The sequence below is a fragment of the Lepus europaeus genome, chromosome 15 (assembly GCF_033115175.1).
Source record: "Lepus europaeus isolate LE1 chromosome 15, mLepTim1.pri, whole genome shotgun sequence".
NCBI lineage: Eukaryota > Metazoa > Chordata > Mammalia > Lagomorpha > Leporidae > Lepus > Lepus europaeus.
In genome coordinates, this window is record NC_084841.1 from 78,780,653 (window position 1) to 78,803,124 (window position 22,472).

At 39.7% G+C, this 22,472-nt stretch overlaps 1 protein-coding gene and 1 pseudogene across 8 annotated transcripts in view; one reads left to right on the forward strand and one right to left on the reverse strand.

Annotated features, from left to right (window-relative positions):
• Nucleotides 1–22,472, forward strand: part of KIAA0825 (KIAA0825 ortholog) — a 446,494-nt gene that overhangs the window by 15,061 nt on the left and 408,961 nt on the right. For 5 of the 8 annotated variants that reach the window (XM_062212408.1, XM_062212401.1, XM_062212402.1 and 2 more), the window contains one exon: nucleotides 7,881–8,022. The exons of the other annotated variants lie outside the window; for them this stretch is intronic. In XM_062212408.1, coding sequence (XP_062068392.1) covers nucleotides 7,949–8,022 — 74 coding nt within the window. In that variant the 5' untranslated portion in view covers nucleotides 7,881–7,948. The remainder of the gene's footprint in view (nucleotides 1–7,880; nucleotides 8,023–22,472) is intronic. 8 annotated transcript variants of the gene reach the window in all.
• On the reverse strand, nucleotides 17,263–17,792 carry LOC133774586 (chromobox protein homolog 1-like; annotated as a pseudogene).

The following is a 22,472-nucleotide window of genomic DNA, read 5'->3' on the forward strand; positions in this document are numbered from 1 at the left end:
GCCAGGTCTCTTCATATTTTATTTTTTCTCAGTGAATTAGTTTCAGTAGTTTATGTCTTTTCAGGAATTTATGTCTTTCATCTGGGGTATTTAGTTTGATATTCTATAATTTTTTATAAATTCTCTTTATAAGCAATTTTATTTCTGTAAGTTCAGTAATAATGTCCCTGTTGTGTTCCTAATTTTAGTAATTTGGGTCTCTCTTTTACTGTCATTCTAGCTGAAGGTTTGTCAGTTTTGTTGATCTTTTCAAAGAATTTACTTTGATTTCATTGATTTTTCCTCTTTTAATCTCCAATTTGATCTTTATGGTTCCTTCCTCTGCTTTGCTTTGAGTTTGGTTAGCTCTTCTTTTTTTCCTAGGTTTATTTATTTTTTTTTGACAGGCAGAGTGTACAGCGAAAGAGAGACAGAGAGAAAGGTCTTCCTTTGCCGTTGGTTCACCTTCCAATGGCCGCTGCGGCTGGTGCGCTGTGGCTGGTGCACCACGCTGATCCGAAGGCAGAAGCCAGGTGCTTCTCCTGGTCTCCTGTGCAGGTGCAGGGCCCAAGCACTTGGGCCATCCTCCACTGCACTCCCTGGCCACAGCAGAGAGCTGGCCTGGAAGAGGGGCAACCGGGACAGAATCCAGCGCCCCGGCTGGGACTAGAACCCAGTGTACCGGCGCTGCAAGGCAGAGGATTAGCCTATTGAGCTGCAGCACCGGCTTTTTCTAGGTTCTTAAAGGTTAGGTTATTGATATCAGATCTTTTTTAATACAGACATTTAGTCTGCAGTTTTATTTTCTTGTAATGTGTTTGGCTCTGTATCAGGTTAATACTGTCATCATTCAGTGTGTTAGGAGTTTTCTTTCCTCTCTTTTCTGAAAAATTTATAAATATTCTAAACACTGCTTCTTATACATCTCATAAAAGTGTAGTACTGTGTTTTTGCTTTCATTCAGTAAAAAATATAATATCCCCTGTAATTTATTTTTTGATGCATTTGCTATTTAAAACTGTGTTCTTCAACTTCAAAAAGTTAGAGTTTTTCAGATTTCTTTCTGCTATTCATTTCTAAACTGATTCTTTTGGGCTCGTAGAACATATATTTTGTAATCTCATTTCTTTTAAATTAATTGAGACTTGTTTTATGACCTACTATATGGTCCATTTTAGAGAATGTTCTTGATGTTTGAAAAAAATATTCTGTCATTCTATTTATATGAGTAATGTTGAGTAGATTTATAGTATTCAAATCCTCTATACTGTTTCTAGTTTTTTTGTTTAATTCTACCAATTATTGAGAGCAGAGTATGGAAATACTATAATTGTTAAATAGTCTATTCTTTCAGTTCTGTCATTTTTTGCTCCATTGATTTTAGGGCTTTATTGGTTTTGTTTATTAATTTTTTTATTTAATAAATGTGAATTTACAAAGTTCAACTTTTGTATTGTTGTGGCTTCCCCCCCTCAACCTCCCTCCCTCCCCCGGCCCTCCCATCTCCCACTCCCTCTCCCATCCCACCCTTCATTGAGTTTCATTTTCAATTACTTCATATACAGAAGATCAACTTAGTATATACTAAGCAAGGATTTCAACAGGCTGCACTCACACAACCGTACAAGGTATAGAGTATTGTTCGACTAGTAGTTTTGTCTTTGAGTTTCATAGTAAAACAGATTAAGGACAGAGATCCTACATGGGGAGCATGTACCCAGTGACTCCCGTTGTTGATTTAACAATTGGCACTCTTATTTATGACGTCAGCAATCACCCAAGGCTCTTGCCATGAGCTGTCTAGGCTATGGAAGCCCCTTGAGTTCACCAACTCTGAACTTGTTTAGTCAAGGCCGTATCACAGTGGAGGTTCCTTCCTCCCTTTGGAGAAAGGCGCCTCCCTCCTTGATGGCCTGTTCCTTCTGCTGGGGTCTTGTTCACCATGATCTTTCATTTAGGTTGTTTTTGCCACCATGTCATGGCTTTCCGTGCCTGTGAGACTCTCATGGGCCCTTTAGGCAGATCCGAATGCCCCAAGGGTTGATTCTGAGAGAGCTTTATTGTTAGGTGCATACTCATTTATAATTATTTTATCTCCTTGATGTATTGATCTTTTTATCATATTAAAAATCTACTTTTTCTCTACTACTGTTTCTTTAAAGTTTATTTCGTCTAATGTTAGTACAGCAACTCCACCTATCTTATGGTGACGGTTGGCATGACATATCTTTTCCTATCCTGTTAGTTTTATTCTGTCTTTTAATGTAAGGTGTCTCTCTTATAAACAGCACATGATTGGTTATTTCTTTTTTAATATAGGCTGACAATCTCTGTCTTTTGATTGAGGTAGTTAAACCTTTCACATGTGGTCACCTTTTGTTCTTGGAACACATTTATAATAGCTGCTTTGAAGTCATTTTCTTTTAAAAATCTAACAATTGTGGATACTCAGTTTCTATTGATTTTTTTTCTATTTTTTTTGCATTTCTCACAATTTCTTGTTGAAAAACGTACACTTTGCAACTCTAGATCCTAATTTTTCTTCTCAAGGGTCGCTGTTATTGCTTTAATTGCTTGCTTTTTGTTTAGTAATCCGCCTAAGTTTATTGTTAAAATCTGTCTCTCCTGTAATGTGTGGCTACTGATGTATCTGTATTTCTTTCGTTGCTTGGTTTTAGTTTTACATTTGTGTTCCCAGTCCTTATCCCTGCTGTAGCTTAACAATCGGACATCAGTTTGTGCCTTACACCTCAAGACATTAAGTCTTCGTCCTCTAATCATAGATCTCTAAGTTGTTAGCGGAATGCATTTGAAATTCAAGTACTCAGGTGTGTTCCAGCTTTTACTTTCACATTTCCTGTGTGTGTGTGATCATTCAGATTCTGGGTTGGTCAGGAATGTGTGGTTGGCTTTGTGCTGTTTGTTTTGTTCTCCATTGCCCTTGCTGTCAGCCTTGGCCAAGAATATGCTTGTCAGAGTTATGACCATGACTCTGGACTAACAGAGCTGTCCCCTGCCCTGCTTGCCCACTTTCAAAACTGTTCCTTCCATTGGCAACACTGCTGAGCTAGGTCATCACCCATCAGCTCAGGAGAGTCCTCTTTGACAACCCCAGGGAAGTTTCTGGTCCTAGTGATTTTCCCCCAACTGGAAGAACCTCTGTACTGAGTTGTGGTTGATGGTGATAAGAGTAGTCCCAGGGGTGGGCGCTGTGGCACAGTAGGTTAATGCCCTGGCCCGAAGCCCTGGCATCCCATATGGGCATGGGTTCGAGACCCGGCTGCTCCACTTCCAATCCAGCTCTCTGCTATGGCCTGGGAAAGTAGTAGAAGATTGGCCAAGTCCTTGGGCCCCTGCACCTGCGTGGGAGACTCGGGAGAAGCTCCTGACCCCTGGCTTCGGATCGGCGCAGCTCTGGCCGTTGCAGCCAATTAGAGGGTGAACCATCGGATGGAAGCCCTCTCTCTCTCTGCCGCTCCTCTCTCTGTGTAACTCTGACTTTCAAATAAATAAATAAGTCTTAAAAAAAAAAATGTAGTCCCAAGCTAGAATGCAACAGGGTCTGCTGTTCTTACCTAAAGGATTTTTTTCAATGTGAAAACTTCTTAAATTTTTATATTCATGTGGTTGATTTTTGAAATGAAATATTGGTCAATTTTTCTAGTTGTGTGGATTTGTTTGGGAAGAGTATTTGTGGAATTTACTTATCCATTACTGAAAGTCCCACTTTGGTATTGTTTTGTGCATGTGATTTTTTTCTGACTCTCTTTGGATGATGGGAAATTTAAATGCTCTATTTATTTATTTGTTTTTATTTGGATAAATTTTTGTTTTATCTTGGTGTCAAATGCAAAAAATATTTTTTCTTAAAATGTCAGATGACCCTTTGCTATATATTCGTGTATATTGGTAAAGAGAAAATCAAAAAGCTGCCTCCAAACTGTATTTTGATGGCACTGATTTTATTGGTACATTTTGCTTTGGAGTGAATTGATGGTTAACTGTGAATATATTAGATGTCAAGTTAAATCCAAAATGAGGCAGGCTTTTCTTTGGGATACACATACCCATACAACCTTTCTTGGTTTTCTAGATAGCTGATTCATTTCTTTAAACACAACCCTTCTCCCAGTTACTTATTTATTTATTTGTCTCTATGCACAGTGAGATATTTAACTACAGACCAGAAAAAAAGAAGTAGCTATTTATATAGAGGTGGGAAGGAAATTCAGTGTCTCTTGGGCAAATCTTTTATTGATTATGTTTTTGAATCTCACTTCTTACCACAGTTCTGTCAGAAATCTCAGGTGATTCCTTGAATTGCAGCCCCCTCTGTACCCATTCTAGTGAGTTTTTTTCCTGTGAATGTTCTTTCCTTTGTATACTTTGTAGAGTTTAACCTTATATATCTTGCAGTGATGATAGTCCCTCTTCTCTGTCGTGGGTTTATATCTCCTCCCCCCCAGCACACCCATATTATTTTCTTAAGAGGATATCTAGAGGGACAGAAGACAAATAAATGCTGTTTGGACTTCCTAACAGTGATGGTATGAATATGGTTTGTCCCTACCAAGATTCATATTGAGATCTGGTCTCCAAAGTGTCACTGTTGGAAGATAGGGTCTAGTGGGTGGTATTCCATCATGTGATAGAGCCCTTGTTCATGTCTGCTCAGAGGTGGGGGCTATGGCATGGTAGGCTAGCCTCTGCCTTCTTCACCTGTATCCCTTATGGGTGCCAGTTTGTGTCCTGCCTGCTCCTCTTCTCATCCAATTCCCTGCTGATATGCCTGGGAAAGAGCGGAGGATGACCCAAGTGCGTTGGCCCCTTCATCCATGTGGGAGACCAGGAAGAAGCTCCTGGCTCCTGGCTTAGGATCAGCTCAGCTGCGGCTGTTGTGACCATTCAGGGAGTGACCAGGAAATGGAAGACTTTCTATCTCTCTTTCTCTGTCTGTCTGTCTGTCTGTCTCTCTCTCTCTCCCTTTCCTATCTTGCTCTGTAACTCTACCTCTCAAATAAATAAATATAATCTTTTAAAAAAATTAATGCCTGCTCACAGAATAGGTTAGCTATCACTGGAGTTTGGCCTCCTTTTCCCTCATACATGCACCCACTTGTCCTACCAGAAGCCAAAAAGCTGCTGGCACCATGCTCTTGAACCTCCAAACCTCCAGAATTGTGAACCAAAATAAACCTCTTTTTGTTATTAATTACACAGTCTCAGCTGCTCTGTTGTAGCAAAAGAAAACAGTCTAAAACGTTAACCAAAAATTTTGTGTGCATATTTTTAAACAGTGGCAATATAATATGTATGTGCTCTCTTGAATCCTGATTTTCTCTCTTCTTCAAGGACTTTTATATTGCTATCCTTTGTAATTATTGCTTGTAGTAGATAATAAATACACTTTTATAAAATGGTTATGTTTTATTATTATAATGGCTGCTATTATTTTAGTCACTGCCTCTTTTGTCTTCATCCTTCTTCCTTCACACCCTCACACATTTTCAGCTTTCCTCAGACAACCAGTGTTGACAACACTGACCCATGTGTGGAACAGTAAGGCTGATTTTTTCCCCTTTGGTCAATCTGATTGGCTTAAAGCTATCAAGAGGGGCAGTCTGCCCCAGAGCAGGCTGACATAATCATCAAGAAAGCAATTTCAAGTATCTCTGGGTCTTCCAAGAAACTTTGTGATTTCAGCTACAAGAGTATAGGTGATGAGCTGTATCTCTGTAATGACTTCCTGGTGTTAACATTTCTACCTTAGTTCTTAGCTGGAACTGAACTATTTCCCTTATTTATAGTGCCTCTGTTCCTGTTTTTATTCCAACTCTCAGAGTGGCCAAGTTGTCTTTGAGGTACCATCAACTGGTATTCAGTTTATAAAATGAATGTCACATTTAAGGACTTAAAAATCAGAACCATATAAAGGCAAGAAGTTTGAGGACAATAAATATCATAGGAAATAATTGGAACCTTTATCTTATCATTATCAGTTTCCTAGATAATCTAAGCCTAACTAAGAGATCAGCTTGTCCAATCACGTATAATAAAATATCCGTTCTGTTAACTGATGCATTTGCTGTTTGACCTTATTTTTGTTTCTGAAAGGCAATGTAAATAAAAATTACATTTGAGAAATGAAGAAATAAAATTCATTATTAAAGATGTAAAACTACAGAAAAAATAAAAACAAATATCTTACATGTATTAATATATAAAATCATACATACATATATATTAACAAAAAATGGAAAAGTTTTTGCAAGGAGATTTAGTTTACCATAACATTCAAAATACAAAGTGCCTAGGAATAAGTAAAACATGAGACATGCAAACTCATATGGGGAAAGAATTACTGTGTGACTATAAGACTCTCAGTTCTGGACCATTTTGACCCATCCAATCTGAAATTCCTAACTATCTTTCTTTTGGTTGAGGAGAACACTTTGACAAAAGATTGAAATTGTATGGAAAGGCAAATGGTCAGTAGCCTTGAATAACAGCAGTGACCGTTGTTGTGGGGATGACAAATAGTCCCTAGACCCGCAGCATTGATGGCATTACTTGAGAGCTTTGTAGAAATACAGAATGTAGGGTCCCCACCCCAAACCAGCTTAGTGATAATCTGTGCTAACAAGATCTCAAATGATCTTCAGTATTTCCAAAGATTTTTTAGAATAAGAGCTATTAAAGTATATATAGATAATATTTAGGTTGTTACACAAATACCAAAATCCAGGAATCTATTTTTAACAAGATCACCTAGAAGAGTGGGAAAAAGGTGGTCTTTACAAACACTCTGGAACAACTGGTAACTAAACAGAAAGAAAGTAATTGTGTTGAATAGCATTGCTGGTTTAAATGGTGTGACCATTCCTTTCTTGGTTTTAGCTACACTGCTTTAGACATGATCAGTTTTTAGTGAAAATAAAAGAGATGTTTTAAGTATGCATTTTTCCTAGGAGCTCTTGTTACCCATGTGCCTAAAATCTAAGAACAGGGTGGATGTTTGTCCTAGCAGTAAAGATGCCCATGTCTGAGGTGGGTGTTTGGCACAGCGGTTAAGATGCCACTTGTGGTGCCTGTGTCCCATATTAAAGATCCTGGATTCAAGTCCTGACTCCTCTTCTGATTCCAGTATCCCTGCTAAAGTGCTTGCTAGGAGACAGCAGATGATGGCTTAAGTGGTTGGTCCCCGCTATCCATGTGGGAGACTTTGGTTGAGTTCTAGGCTTCTGGCTTCCTCCAATCAGCCCTGGCTGTTGTAAACTTTTGGGGAGTGAACAAGCAGAGGCAGCAGATGGAAATTAATCTCTCTCTCTCTTTCTCTCTCTCTCTCTCTCTTTCTCTCTCTCTCTCTCCCTTTTAAATAAATAAATAAATAAATAAATAAATAAATGTAAAAAAAATTACCAAAGTCCCACCTCTGGTTCCTGATTTCAGCTTTCTGCTAATAAACAACCTAGAAGGAAGGAGGTAATGGCTCAAATAGTTGGATCTCTGGCATCCACATGGTAGACCTGGCCTGAGTTTCCAGTTCTCAACCCTGGCCTGGCACAGCCCCAGACACCCAGCCATTATAAGCCTTTTGGGGGTGAACAAGCAGATGGCAATATCTTTCTCCCTGTAGCTCTCTGTCTCTTTCTCTATATCTATCTGCCTCATAAATGAGTAAATAAGTTAATAAAATGTATGTATTGCCTTTGTTAATAAGCTTTTCTTGAGTACTGTATCTTCAGGGTGTCTGTATTCCCAGTATCTCTTCCTCACAGCTCAAGCCCATATGTCATGATATAATAAAAGTACTCTCACTACCAATATATACAAGTGATGTTGTGAATATGCCTTCACCTCCCATTGTGGCACTGAGAAAGCTCTGTCCTATTATTTTATAGGTACATTTTACGTATTTTGGAATAAACTCTACTGACAATATGAAGGAAGGGACAGTTTGTGAACTGATATGTATAAGGAAATAATTTTCTATTTGGGATTAGAAGATCAGCTCATTCTTAGAGTCTTCCGAAATAAAATTAGGTAAGAAATGTTTTTCTTCATATTTTGAATAATTTGTACCCTGCCTGTCTAGTTTCCTTGACGGCTTCTATAATTCTATTCCTTTGGCCTCTCGGAGAATACAGTTAGCATTTTCCTTTAGGAAGTTAGTGTGCCAGCCGGCTGTCAGCCTTGTGATGTACCTGATCTCCAGTGTCAGGGGAAGCACAATTCAATTTTAAACCAAGTCTACTGTATGACAGTGCAGCAGGGCTGCCAGCATCTTGCTATATGATTCTTTCTTTGAAACCCTACATTCTGCGCAAGGAGTATAATTTTATTTTTAATTCTTTCCTGTGAGATGCAACCACCACTAACTGACTTTACTTGTCTTTAGTTAAAAATCAATGAATTGAATGAAATAATCAGTATTTCTGTTAACCTCTCTGGTTCCTAGGAAGTAAAATATCCCTGCTTGTTTAACTTGTGACTTGTCTAAACATGTTGAAAGCATTGACTATAAGGCATAACACTCAGACTCTGAAAGGGAACTGTGACAAGTTCAGTCAAAAGGGAAAAGAGGAATAATTTATAAAAGGCACTGCAGATAATGATGCCAGCCAGTTATTTTAAAATGCATCCATATCACCTTTTAATGAATTAGATTTGTCAACAGCAAATGTTTTATGCACTACTTCTAATAAAAGTGGCACGCCAGGAGTGTAGTACTTTGAGGTGAACTTCTTCAAAGCTTCAGAGTCTCTTCAATTCAAAGATATTTTTTAAATAATAGATATTAAAAAGTATATTTAAATAATATTAAGGTTGTGACACAAACACCAAATGACAAAAATCAGGAGTTTCAAAGCAGAGGCTGACATGCCATCCGTATTTCACATAGTAACTGGTTTTTAAATTAGGGATGTAACAGACTGATTTGGGGATTGTGTGTCAGTTTAACTTTAAATTCTCTTGTTGTTTTGGTTGGTGTCACAACCTTAATGTCAACTTTTCAAATAGGTTTCTACATTTCCTTTGGTGTGAGGTCATTAAAAAATGCATATGATAAATCTAAAAGGCATAAATAGGTCACAAGGAAGTGGAATTCTTTGCTTCCCTGGAGTTGAAAGACAGCTGATACCTGCCTTGTAAGTGGAAAAAGTTAGCTCAAGCATTTTCAGTAAATTTTTGCTTTTCAGATATTCAATTCAGAAGAAATGTATACCAAAATAACAAGACTTGGTGTTTGTAGAATTCTGCTCACTCACTATTCTTATACCTTTAAGCCTAACAGTTTGATCTTGTTTATCATTTCAATAAATATTAAGGATCATAATTCCTATAGTTGATTTCCTTTCATTAAAAGCACAAGTTTTATTTCATTTGAAGAATCGAAAAAGTGGCGAATCCTTGGTTGATGTTGATGTAGCTAAGTGCCAGGTAAATCCTGCCTTGTCAGCTTCCTTATGGCAGTCCTTCATATAGAACATTTTCCTGCAGATTTCTGGGAGTAAAATTTATTTTTTTAAACTAACATTTGCCAGAGAGAATAAACTATAAGGTGAAATTTGAAGTGTTGTGCTTTTATGAAATAATTCTTGTATCCCGCCAGACATGAAGGGGGCAGTGGGGAACATTCCTTTACCCCGTCTCTGCAGGCAGAAAAAGAAAGGGGGAGAGAATCATATCTTAGCCCAAATTCCTCCTTTTTCCTTGATTCTTGTTTGTGATGATCTTACAGGGTAGGTCTGTTATCTAATTTGACTCTAGTTTTAATTTCTAAAAATAAAGATAATAGGAATTATCCCACAAGTTTTTAAAAATCATGCATGTTAGAAAAATAAAAGATGAAAAGATAGGAAAATGACTGATGGACTTTGTTGTTGTTGTCTCTTAAACATACTGACCAACCAAGTATATGCCATACCTCTCATCTCCTCCTCGGTAGAGCCACCAAGTCTTGCCCTGTCTGGTTTTATCAATGAGTGGAAAAACATGAATCGTTCTTCCACTGTGTTTCTTCTACAGTTGTCTGTGAACGATATGTTTAAATCCTCCAAACTAACAGTGCTCTTCCTTGAGCAAAATTTTAAAATCATTACTGTTTTTCTAATAATAATTCTGATACCTATATCATAAAAATGTATTTTTTAGACAAAAATGTTTCTAAATTGAGAAGAAGCTTTTCAAATAAATGACTTGGAACTCTGTGTGCCTGCAATATAAAATTTTTTTCTGGCATAGAAACGAAATGTGCTTTTCCAAATATCATAGACCAAGCCAGCTTCATGCAAATTCTTTTAGAGCAGTTTCAGATTTATGTATTTAATAAAGCTGGGTACTGGGTCGAACTTACGTATTTAATGTCCTTCAATGTACAGTGATGTTCTAGTGACTGCCTTGAAAAGAATGATGACCTTTTATTTAGCATTTCTGCTAGATCAGTCAATTCTATAAATGGATTTCTAATGGGATGCAATATATGCTTTTAATATCTTTCAATAATACTAAGAGATTACATTTATTGAGTTCTTTCTATAAGCCAGAGACTATTCTAAGTACTGTCTGTGGATTATCTCACATAACCCTGCTAACAGTCCTTTAATGATCTCACTATTTTACAGGTGTATTACAGGTGTAGGATCTCTTAGTTATACAGCTGGTGAACTAATGGAGCTGGGATTTAGGCACAAGCCGTGTGACTCCAGAGCTCCAGCTCTGAACCCTTCCCTCTCTAAATGGCAGTCCCAGAACAGCAGTGTCACCGTCAACTGGGAAGTTGTTATAAATGCAGAGTCTCAGACCTACTGAAAATCTGCATTTTTGAACAAGATTCTCAAGTAGTTGTTACATTAAAATTTGAGGAGCACAGCTTTAAACCACTATGTCATCTTTTGGCCCTTTAATGCAGAATTAAATTTCTTTAAATTTCTATTTTTAGGTATGATGCAAAATTCCCATCTTTTTGCTATTTGGCGATTCCTGTGATATTTCAAGTGCATTATGAATATAAAGAGATTTAATAAGTGAACATAAGCTGGGATGCTAGTACAGGGTAGTTATCAAGTTATCTTGAAATCAACTCTATAAAGAGCACAATAAAATAATCCTAGAATATAAACAACAAATCTTTTTCTGTAGAGACAGATGATTGGTGCAATATCTGAGACTTTCTCAGACTCACAGTGAGGCACGCTGTCTGAGCACAGACTCTGGAGATAAGCTGTTTGTGTGTGATCTCAGGAGCATTACTTAACCCTCTGTATCTCAGCTTCCTCATCTGGGAAATGAGGCCTGAGGCTGTATTATTCTACAGGATTGTTGTGAGGATTCAGTGAGTTAATGGATGAGGATTTAGAACAGGGCTTCATGAGGTAAGGGAACACATGTTCACCACTGCTATTCTTTAGCTTGATTCACATCTTTGACAGAATGTAGTCACACCCCATATTTCTTGGTGACCCTCTGCTAATACACTGACAAATACTTTCTGTTACCAGAGCTCACCACATAAAGGAGACGTCTTTACTGTTAGAGTCCCAGTCACTGACTTCAGTTCTTGTGTTTTCTGAAAACTGTCTCCCTGTGGCACTTTTCGGCCTGTGAGTCCTGCTAAATGCCATTGAATTGTGATGCTTCATCAGCCAAATCCTTTGCAGTCAGTTTGAAATAAAAATGAAAATGTGTTAACAATTTATTGTTATTATAATATATAATATGTATTACATAATATAATAATTATAATAATTCACAATATTATTGTGAATATATGTGCATGTAAATTGGATAAGATTATGAGGGTGGGAGTCCACTTAGTCATCCTATTACATAATAATACAGGAAAGTTAGACAGAAAAGGGATGTTTGTTTAAAAACTGAATGCTCCTGAAGCTGGTTTGTGTCCTGCGTGAATGTAATCCTGAAATAACCGTGGTAATTTTTAGGAGAACAGTGGTTTGGTGTATGAGTAGTCACCTAACAACTTTTCAGAAATACAACCAATGTGTGAGGTGAGATTCTGAAAGCTGGTTTGTAAAAGGCATGGAGATAAAAATGATTGGTGGAAAGAATGCTCTTGGAAGCTTTTCAATTGCTAATTCCCGGGCCCACACCCAGAGAATTCACTAGGTGTGGGATGGAACTCAGATATTTGAATTTTTAACAAGTGTCTCCAGTAATTGAGCTTAAATTTGGACTACACTTTGAGAAATACTGCAGTAGGGGCAAAATTTTGTGTTGGAAAAGGCTTTTGTTGACTACTCCATTCTTTTTTGCAACACTGTCCTCTTTGATACTGTATTATGCCTAATCTGTGACCCCAATTGTTTGTTTTTTAATCTTCTTTGGCCATTTCCTTACTATCCGTTCATGCTTCCTAGTAAACCAGTCCTTAGTGTTCTGCTTCTCTCATTTGCACCCTTCTCATAGAACATCTCTTTCTGGGGTCATCTGTCAAATCTTTACGGATGGTCCTCCAGAATGATCACAAAGTCCTCTTTTTAACCTAAAAATCTCAAAGCCAAATTTAAGGTACAGTGGGGAGCACGGTGGGGGGGAGGGAGGGGGAACAAGAGGGAGATCGAGAGCAGGAGAGGGAGAAGGGGCAGGTGTTTGGCTCAGCAATTAAGCTTCTGCTTGGGACACCTACATCCCACATCTGAGTGCTGTGTTTTTGTCCTGGCTCCTCTGCATCAGATCAAGCTTCCTGCTAAATAAAAGCACACCCTGGGAGGCAACTTATGGCTCAAGTAGCTGGGTCCCTGTGCTCCACATGGTGACCTAGATTAAGTTCCAGGTTCCTTCCTTCAGGCTGACCCAGTCCTAGTTGTTTTAGTCATTTGGAGAGTGAAGCAGTGAATAAGAGGCCTCTCTACATCCTCTCTCTGCCTTTCAAGTACAAAAATGATTTATAAAGTAAAAGAAATAAAACATACTGGAATACAGAATAATCAGAGCAGTTATGAATGGTAAGTAATGCCCTAGAAAGCTTTTGTTTAATATATGTAGATACACCTATATACACAATTGCTATGCATGTTTATGGTAACTCATGGTCACAGCAAAAATAAGTATGAATGATGCTGTCTACCTCTTGGTCTGCTGAATTACAGTTTGACACTATGAGCCCTGTCCCTTCTCATCTACTCTTGTTTCCTCTTTTTGGGACATTTCCATTTGTGTGCCACACTCAAACTCATCATGTCTAATTGTGAATTTGCCACCCCTTCTGATCTCCACCTTGGTTCAATTTTTTTTTTTTTTAAAGCTAATTCATAAACTGTCATGCTGCCAACCAGATAAAAAATTTAGAATTTTCTTTGTAATAATTTATATCTTACTGCATAAACTTCCTTATGGCTTCCTCTCTATCCTGACCTGTGGTCGGGCCCTAACCTGCAGAAAACCACCTGAGCAAGCACAGCATCAGCCCAGTCTGCAGCCAGCATCAAGAAAGCGAGCAGGTGCTGACAGTGCATGGCATCTGGGGCTGCATGCAGCAGAACCATAAAACCTTTGACAGCAAGCATGTCCTGCTCTAAATGATGTCTCCTCTTTATTCTAGTCACTGCTGTCATAGTTGGTCGTGTCCCATACTGATTTGTATTGCTCATGAATAACAACACTCCGATTTTTACCGTTTCACTCCTAATTACAGCCTGCTGCTCGTATATACGCTGGGAGGCAGCAGATAATGACTCAGATATTTAGGTCCCTGTCCCACACATGGGAGACCCAGATTGAGTTCTGGACTCCTGACTTTGGCCTGACCCAGCCCTGGTTATTATTGGCATTTTGGGAGTGATCCAACAGATGGAAGATCCCTCTTCTTCTGTTTCTTTGTTTCTGCCTTTCAAATGAAATTAAAATAAATAAAAAAAAATTTTTTTTTAAAGTATATAGTATTCTAGAGATCTCCCAATGTCATGCCATAATGAGCTAGATTATCATTGTTAATACATCCCAGATTTTTCATTCTTGTTGTATATAAATAAACCAGGATGGGTTTATATAGACCTGTACCTTGTGCTTCTAAATTCTATCATAATCTCATATGTTAAATGCCAATGTAGTTAATAGAATTCTCTCTTTTATATGTATTTAAATTGTGATAACTCATTTCTCCTTTTCAGAAACAATAAGAGGTGGTCTTAAAGTTCTTGGAAAATGCATTTATGAAACACTATGCATACAGTTCAAACTTTTCTTTCTCTAAAAGAGGCTTAGTGTTTAATTCTATTTTCCATAAAGTTTTCATGTATAAGCAGACCTAATTTTCTTTCAAGGACAATATAAAGCATGCCTGCTGATAAAGTGAATGCACTTGGACGTAAGCAGTTAGGTACAGCTTACTTTTAAAGCTCTTGGAAAGTGGGGGTGGCAGCAGTACTCCAGGCTGCCACCCTAGCAGCCACTTGATATGCCTGCCAGTAACTACTCATTCAGTTTTTGAGTATTGCATTTTTATTTTGTAATAACCCTTTGGCAACAATGATTAAAAAAAAGCAGCAGTTTACATCAAACTAAATTTCTTTGAATTACCAAAAACAATTAATGTGTAACTCACAGAAAATGTCTATTGTCATTTACCACCCAACAACCCTGTAATGATGTCACCGACAACCTAAAAATCAGACTGAGTCTACTAAGGAAGCATCAACATGGACTACATGGGCTTATTTTAAGACTGTGCTTAAAAATATTGTATTTTAATACTTAATTGCAGGCCGGCGCTGTGGCTTAACAGGCTAATCCTCCGCCTTGCGGCGCCGGCACACCGGGTTCTAGTCCCGGTTGCCCCTCTTCCAGACCAGCTCTCTGCTATGGCCCGGGAAGGCAGTGGAGGATGGCCCAGGAAGGCAGTGGAGGATGGCCCAAGTGCTTGGGCCCTGCATCCGCATGGGAGACCAGGAGAAGCACCTGGCTCCTGGCTTTGGATCAGCGAGATGTGCCGGCCGCAGTGGCCATTGGAGGGTGAACCAACGGCAAAAAGGAAGACCTTTCCCTCTGTCTCTCTCTCTCACTATCCACTTTGTCAAAAAAAAAAAAAAAATACTTAATTGCAGAAAGTACAAATATTTGTGTAACGTTCTGAAATATGACTTTTCCTTTAGACCATTCTAAATTTCATTTTCATTTCTGAGTTTTTTTGTCCATGTTTGAAAAGTGAAACAATGGTGGTTAATATATTGACCCCATTAGAAGAACTTCATCCACTTTTTTTCATAAATCTATAGTTTTATTAAGACAAAAACTGACAGTGTGTTATGAAGTTTACATTTAAACAAAGTTTTCACAGAAACCTAACACATGCCTACAGAGATTTTACAATATAGCTCTAGATGCAGGAGTAGACCATGTCAAGAACTGATGGATCTTAGGAATCAAGATGGAACATCTTGGATCTTAGTTAATTCTTAGGATTAAAAAACAAACAAACAAACAAACAAAAAAAAAAAACTGTTTGGTGTTTTAAAGTAAACCACTTGGCACCGTGTCTTACTTGGTTAATCCTCCGCCTGCGGTGCCGGCATCCCATATGGGTGCTGGATTCTATCCCGGTTGCCCCTCTTCCAGTCCAGCTCTCTGCTGTGGCCCAGGAAGGCAGTGGAGGATGGCCCAGGTGCTTGGGCTCTGCACCCGCATGGGAGACCAGGAAGAAGCACCTGGCTCCTGGCTTCGGATCGGCATAGCTCCAGCCGTGGCGGCCATTTGGGAGGTGAACCAATGGAAGGAAGACCTTTCTGTCTCTTCCTCTCACTGTCTGTAACTCTACCTGTCAAATAAATAAAAATAAAATGTTTAAAAAAAAAAAATAAAGTAAACCACTGCCTCAGTCTGAATGCTTAGTTTTCTTCTGAGACCAGGGCTTCTGAGATCAATCAACCCTAGAATAGTTTCAATGAAACTTGTGCTGTCAGTGACTGAACCCTGCCACCCATGGTTTCAAGGTTCAAAATTCAAAACAAACCAGAGGCTTCAAGAGTTCACTACCTTAAGAATATGGGCCCTTGTCTTTCCCTACTCTGCCATCTCCTGTACCACTTTCTTCCCTTCTTCCAGTACCACAACCTGTGGTTGGATGGATAAGCTGATACAACATAATGATTGGAAAAGAAAGCGTCGTCTTGTCTAATTTCAAGAATTAGCACCTCTAAGACAGTATGATCTATCTGCCTGTGTACACTCTCCCTCCCCAGTCAGTCTCCATCTCCAAAATGCGGCTTTGGTAACTTCTGAACTGGCTTCGTCCTTTGTGGGGAACAACATTAAGCTCAGGCAGGGAACACCTTGGCTTACAGCTTTCAGGCATTCACAGCTTTCAAACAGTCCCCATTTATGGTGTCAATGACATTTTTTAAAAAAAGATTTTTTTATTTATTTGAAAGTTGGAGTTACACAGAGAGGAAAGGAGAGGCAGAGAGAGCGGTCGTCCATCCGCTGTTTCATTCTCCAAATGGCCGCGACAGCTAGAGTTGCGCCGATCCTAAGCCAGGAGCCAGGAGCCAGGAGCTTCTTCCGGGTCTCCCACATGGGTGCAGGGGCCCAAGGACTTGGGCCATCTTCTACTGCTTTCCCAGGCCATAGCAGAGAGCTGGATTGGAAGTAGAGTAGCCAGGACTCGAACCGGCACCCATGTGGGATGCTGGCACACAGGAGGTGGCTTTACCTGCTACGCCACAGCACTGGCCCCAGTGACATTTTTTTGAAAAGGTAAAATATCCTGGATATAAAACCAATTCATCAGTTAGTTGTTCTCTCTACTGTTGAGCCATTTCCCTAGTCAGGCCCCAAATTTTAATCAACATGATCCAACCCATTTCCCTTTCTCCCTATCTCATCCCCTCCATCCCAAAATAATACACCAGTAATAACCAAAAAGTAAACACATGCTATGCTGTAAAAACGCAGAGTTAACAGTGTTGGAAAGAAGGTGTGTGGGCTGTGGAGATGCTCCTTGAAGACCTACAATATCTTTTTGTTCTTTCAATCGATTCTGCAAGTTTGTCCTAAATAGAAGGCCCTTGGCTTCTCTCAGCAAAGCACAGAACGGGCTGCCTTGAAACACTTAGCCCCTTCCCCTCCACTGGGATGGCTGTGTGAACTACATAGCTTGGAACAGCTTACAGCACTTGGGCTGCTGCAGGGCACAGAAACTGTCCTGGCTCTTCAAAGGACATCTTCTCAAGCCACTTCTGCGGTGTCAAGACAAGTAGAACTTCTTCCCTCTCCACCCGGAACCCACAGTCGGATGGGACGGGCTGGTGCTCAAGAGGCTTAATTCTAGTCATCGTTTTTGTCGTCATCCTCCAAGGGGTAGGAGTGCCACGGCAGCCTTTCCCCATGGAAGGAAATGACAGCCTGTGGGCACTTGACATTGGCTTCCTTGGCAGGGACCAGGTCAGCCTCATCCGGTTTTCATTTCATCAGGAACATGAGTTCTGACTCGAGGCTGTAGCTCCAGTAATCTATTCTGGCTCCAAACCTCATGGCTTTTCTGACTCTTCTCTCTTCTTTGGTTTGCTCTCTTCTGCCTTATCTTCAGAATCAGAATCAGCTTGGCGCTGGCCTCCCTCTGACTTCTCTGTCCCCTGTGCCGTTTCTGTGACTGCAGAAACTCCGCAATGAGGTGAGGGCAATCCAGATTCCCGTCTGGTCCCCACGTATTGTCGTCGTCAGAAACCTTCCCACTTTAGGAGGTACTCCACTGTGCCCTTTACAACTCGATGGCCGAGAACTTTTTCCACCACACATTCCTCTTCCTCTTCTAATAACACCTCCTCCATTTTCTTCTTGTTTTGTTTTTTCCCCATAGTGCCTGCCAGCTTTCTGGTTTAAAGGTTGATGCTGCTCAAAGCAGCCCCCAGGAGCTCGAGAAGAATCCGGGTCGCGCTACTGGCACATCGCCTTAGGCTGGCCAGGGGGAGTGGCGCCCAGAAAGCAACAAGCCAGTGGCCGCAGTTGAGCCACTCACTGAAGCAGCCTACTGCAGGCCCCAGCCAACGGCCCTCCCCTCTGCCCCATCGACTTTCAAATGATGCTAGTTGTATGTTAGTACTGTTGCATACTTCTAATTAAAAAAATCAATTCCAAAGAACAACAAACCAATTCCAATAGTAGTTCAAGTTTCTCAGCTGGTTTTTCTTTTTAAAGATTTACTTATTTGAAACAGAGAAAGAGAGAGAGAGAGAAAGAGAGAGAGAATATCAACTTCCATCCATTGCTTTACTCCCCCGATGACCACAACAGGCAGGGCTGGGCCAGCCCGAAACCAGGAACCAAGGGCTTCACCTGGGTCTCCTATGTGGGTGCAGGGGCCCAAACACTTGGGCCATCCTTCGCTGCTTCCCCAGGCCATAGCAGAGAGCTGGATCAGAAATGAAGCAGCCAGGACTCAAACTGGCACCCTTATGGGGTGCCAGCACTGCTGATGGCAGCTTAACTAGTTGTTCTACAGTGCCGGCCCTTTAACTAATTTTAAAATCGAAGTTAGGAGGTTCATTCTGGCAAAGTTGAAACACTTGAAATTATTGTGAATGCTATTGTAGACTGAGTAGCAAACTGTAAAATGAACGATAAAATTACTTGGTTTTGGTGATGTTTATAAAAAGTTACTGTGGGCTGGCGCCGCGGCTCACTAGGCTAATCCTCTGCCTTCAGCGCCGGCACTCCAGGTTCTAGTCCCTGTTAGGTGCTGGTTCTGTGCTGGTTGCTCCTCTTCCAGTCCAGCTCTCTTCTGTGGCCCGGGAAGGCAGTGGAGGATGGCCCAAGACCTTGGGCGCTGCACCCAGGAGGAAGCACTTGGCTCCTGGCTTTGGATTGGCGCAGTGCGCCAGCCGCAACACTCCGGCTGTAGCAGCTATTTGGGGGATGAACCAATGGAAAGGAAGACCTTTCTCTCTGTCTCTCTCTCTCTCACTAACTCTGTCCAAAAAAGAAGTTATTGTAGAATATATCATAAAAATACTGTTAATGCTGCCAGGTGGAGGTCCCCACCCCTTCTGCCTTTCTTCCACAATCTCCCAGGTGCAGCCCAGTATCTACATCTCAAACACCCTGCTCCCTTCCTCCTGTCTGATAACATTTGCATCCATAAAGTCCTTTGTTTTAGACCTTCAAGAGAGAAGTTTTTCTTTTTCTCTTCTTTTCTTTTCTTTTTTCTTTTTCTTTTTTTTTTTTTTTTTTTGACAGGCAGAGTGGATAGTGAGAGAGAGAGAGAGAGAGAGAAAGGTCTTCCTTTTTGCCGTTGGTTCACCCTCCAATGGCCGCTGCGGCCAGCGCATCTCGCTGATCCGAAGCAAGGAGCCAGGTGCTTCTCCTGGTCTCCCTTGCGGGTACAGGGCCCAAACACTTGGGCCATCCTCCACTGCCTTCCCAGGCCATAGCAGAGAGCTGGCCTGGAAGAGGGGCAACCGGGATAGAATCCGGTGCCCCAACCGGGACTAGAACCCGGTGTGCTGGTGCCGCAAGGCTGGGGATTAGCCTGTTAAGCCAAGGCACCGGCTAAGAGAGAAGTTTTTCTATTTACATCCCAAAAGCCCTTTGTTCCAAGAGGAGCAGAGGTGGGGAAGCAAGACCCATCTCCTTAAAAACCCCCAGCCTCAAAGGGGACTGTGGCTCAGCCCTCTGTCTCTCTGCTGAGCCGCCCGCCTGGCCTGATCTGGTGTAATCTCTCTACTCAAACACGTAACCTCGATCCGTGCCCCGCCCCGTCCCCTCCCCCCAGTCTCTCAGGCTCTGTCTGGCGAGGTGCCCATCCACCTTACGGATGTCCCTTCCCTAATAAACCTTGCTATTTTACCTCCCACTAAAAAAAAAAAAAAAAAAATACTGTTAATGAATTATAACCTATGGAGGGACCTACACTTGGAATAAGCTGTAATGCACATAGAAATTCATAATTAAATCCAAAAATTTTGTGATATTCTACCAATCCAAATAGAATTGTAGTTGTCAAAAAGTACAAAACCAGTTTATACATATAACCAAGTAAGCAGCCTGAAGTTGAGTAAAATAAAAAAATCACTTAAGCAAGTCAGTATGTGGTTTCTCTTTGGATTTTTTAAAATAGCTGAGACTTAGAATTATTAACATTGCAAATGAATTTAAGTGTCCGATGATAGTATTAAGCATTTTTATAAAAATATCCTCAAAATGCTTTGTAATGGTTATTATGTTCCTCATTTTTATTCTGATTTTGTATTGAGATTTTACATCCTATGTGCAGGAGTACATTGACTAGCATAGGGTGAACTTTTTTATTTTTTTATTTTTTACATTTTGTCAAGAATATGAGTTTTATTGTGATTAACACCTATAACTTTTCTAGGAATCTGATTTTGAAATTGAATCAATCCTATACTTTTCTTTAGTTTCTTTAGATTTAATTCTTACAACTTGTTTCTTAGTGGTGTCTGTGGATTAAAATTTGAACTATTTTACATTTTTATTTCTTAGCTATTATTTTTTAAAATCATATCAAGATTCTATGTAGCATCTATAGACCATATTTAGTAATTAAAACATCTAATTTAAATAGTCTCCCCCCTACAATCTGTACGTACACATTATCTCTTATACGTTTCATTTTGATCCATCAGCTTTGCTGTGTGATTCATGTTTTAGTAGATAAATGCTGGGTTCTTTCAGCACAATTACAGTCATTGGTCTGATAATCCTGTGAGTCAATCTACACAAAACAAGAAGCTCATATCAAACTCCTGGCAGGTTTAGTTAAAATTAAAATGCATGCTCAACTGTAGCGATTGTCAAGTGTGGAAATAATATTTGTCCAGCTGGACAGCTTTCTTTTGTAGCTGCTAAATGAAAGTTGAGATTCTGTCTGCTCCTTGAAAGCTTCTGTGTCATGAAGGTAATTTGGACTGTTTGTGGTTTGACAGGGATTATTAAAATCAGATGAAGTGAAGGGATGCAAGTGTGAGAAAGCAAAATTGACACTGACACTCTCTATTATTTGCAGCTTGGATCATGATGACTATGTTGATATGAGAGATTCACTGTTGAGATATGTTAAGCAGCAAAGAAAGTAAAAAGCAAGTATAGTGATGGATTTTTAGATTTAACATGAAGAAATCCAATATTTACTTTCACTGATTGCTTTTTAAATAGATTTTTCAGGTCATTTCATGTGAATTTGTTTTAACCACCAACAAATTATCCTTCTATTGAACTACAGAATTTAAAAGTATACTGCAAAGGCTATATGACAGAAGATTAAATATAAAGGGAAAAATAGATCATCTGATTAAACTCACAGAATTATAAAACTAGAAGGGCCTTTAAATATCATTTTTATCTAATTTCCATATTTTTAAGGAAACTAGAAAGAGTTTTTAGGGACCATATTTAAATTTTATTTGATAGCTTAATATTCAATCTTGATTTTTCACCTTAGGTATATTGTTGGTTTACATTTTGATTTATTAGCTATTATTTCTCAATAATATCAATAAAATATGCTGTATCTTTAGACTTTATTTAGTAATTAAAACATCTAAGTAGTTTCTTCCCTGTATTCTATATGATTTTCACATTTCTAAAATGTGGCTTAAACTGTTAAAAAGCCATTTAAAAATGATTCAAGACATTATTGTTGATAACTTTTTTCTGTTTTAAAGACAATGCATAAATTATGTTATTATAGGTATATGTTTCCATTAAATAGTTTTATCTATGTGTTAAAGCAAATGTTGTCCATAAATATGATTTTCTTCTGAAAATATCCTTAGTAAAGGGAGTTATAGCTAGGAGGTTATTTGAAGAAGTCAAGCCAGGAGAGTTACAATAAAAAATGTAATTAAGACATGTAGAACTATATTCAAATATATAAAACAAAGAGCCTGTAGTAGTGCTATATACTTTGAAAAATTTTCAGTGTTATTTAAACACATTAGTGAAATGATCAGATTTAGTTATAAAATGAAAAGTCTAGTGCCTGTGTTCAAGGCAGACACCAACTGGGTGTTCAGCAGTTCATTTTAGTTCTGACATTAATTCCCTGGAGTTGAAAGTACCCACAATGAGAGCTCAGTCCCACAACACTGCCCTAACTTCAGATACCAGCCACAAACGCGTTCCCCATCTGACCTACACATCTGCCCAAGCAAATTCAAGAGTTCCTATATCTTCCCCTTAGTTTCATTAATTTATTAGACTGACTTGTAAAACTCAGGAAAGCACTGTATGTACAGTTTGATTAGAAAGAGTGAAATATGGCCGGCGCCGTGGCTTAACAGGCTAATCCCCCGCCTTGCAGCGCCGGCACACCAGGTTCTAGTCCCGGTTGGGGCATCGGATTCTATCCCGGTTGCCCCTCTTCCAGGCAAGCTCTCTGCTATGGCCCGGGAAGGCAGTGGAGGATGGCCCAAGTCCTTGGGCCCTGTACCCGCAAGGGAGACCAGGAGAAGCACCTGGCTCCTGGCTTCAGATCAGCGCGATGCGCTGGCCGCAGCGGCCATTGAAGGGTGAACCAA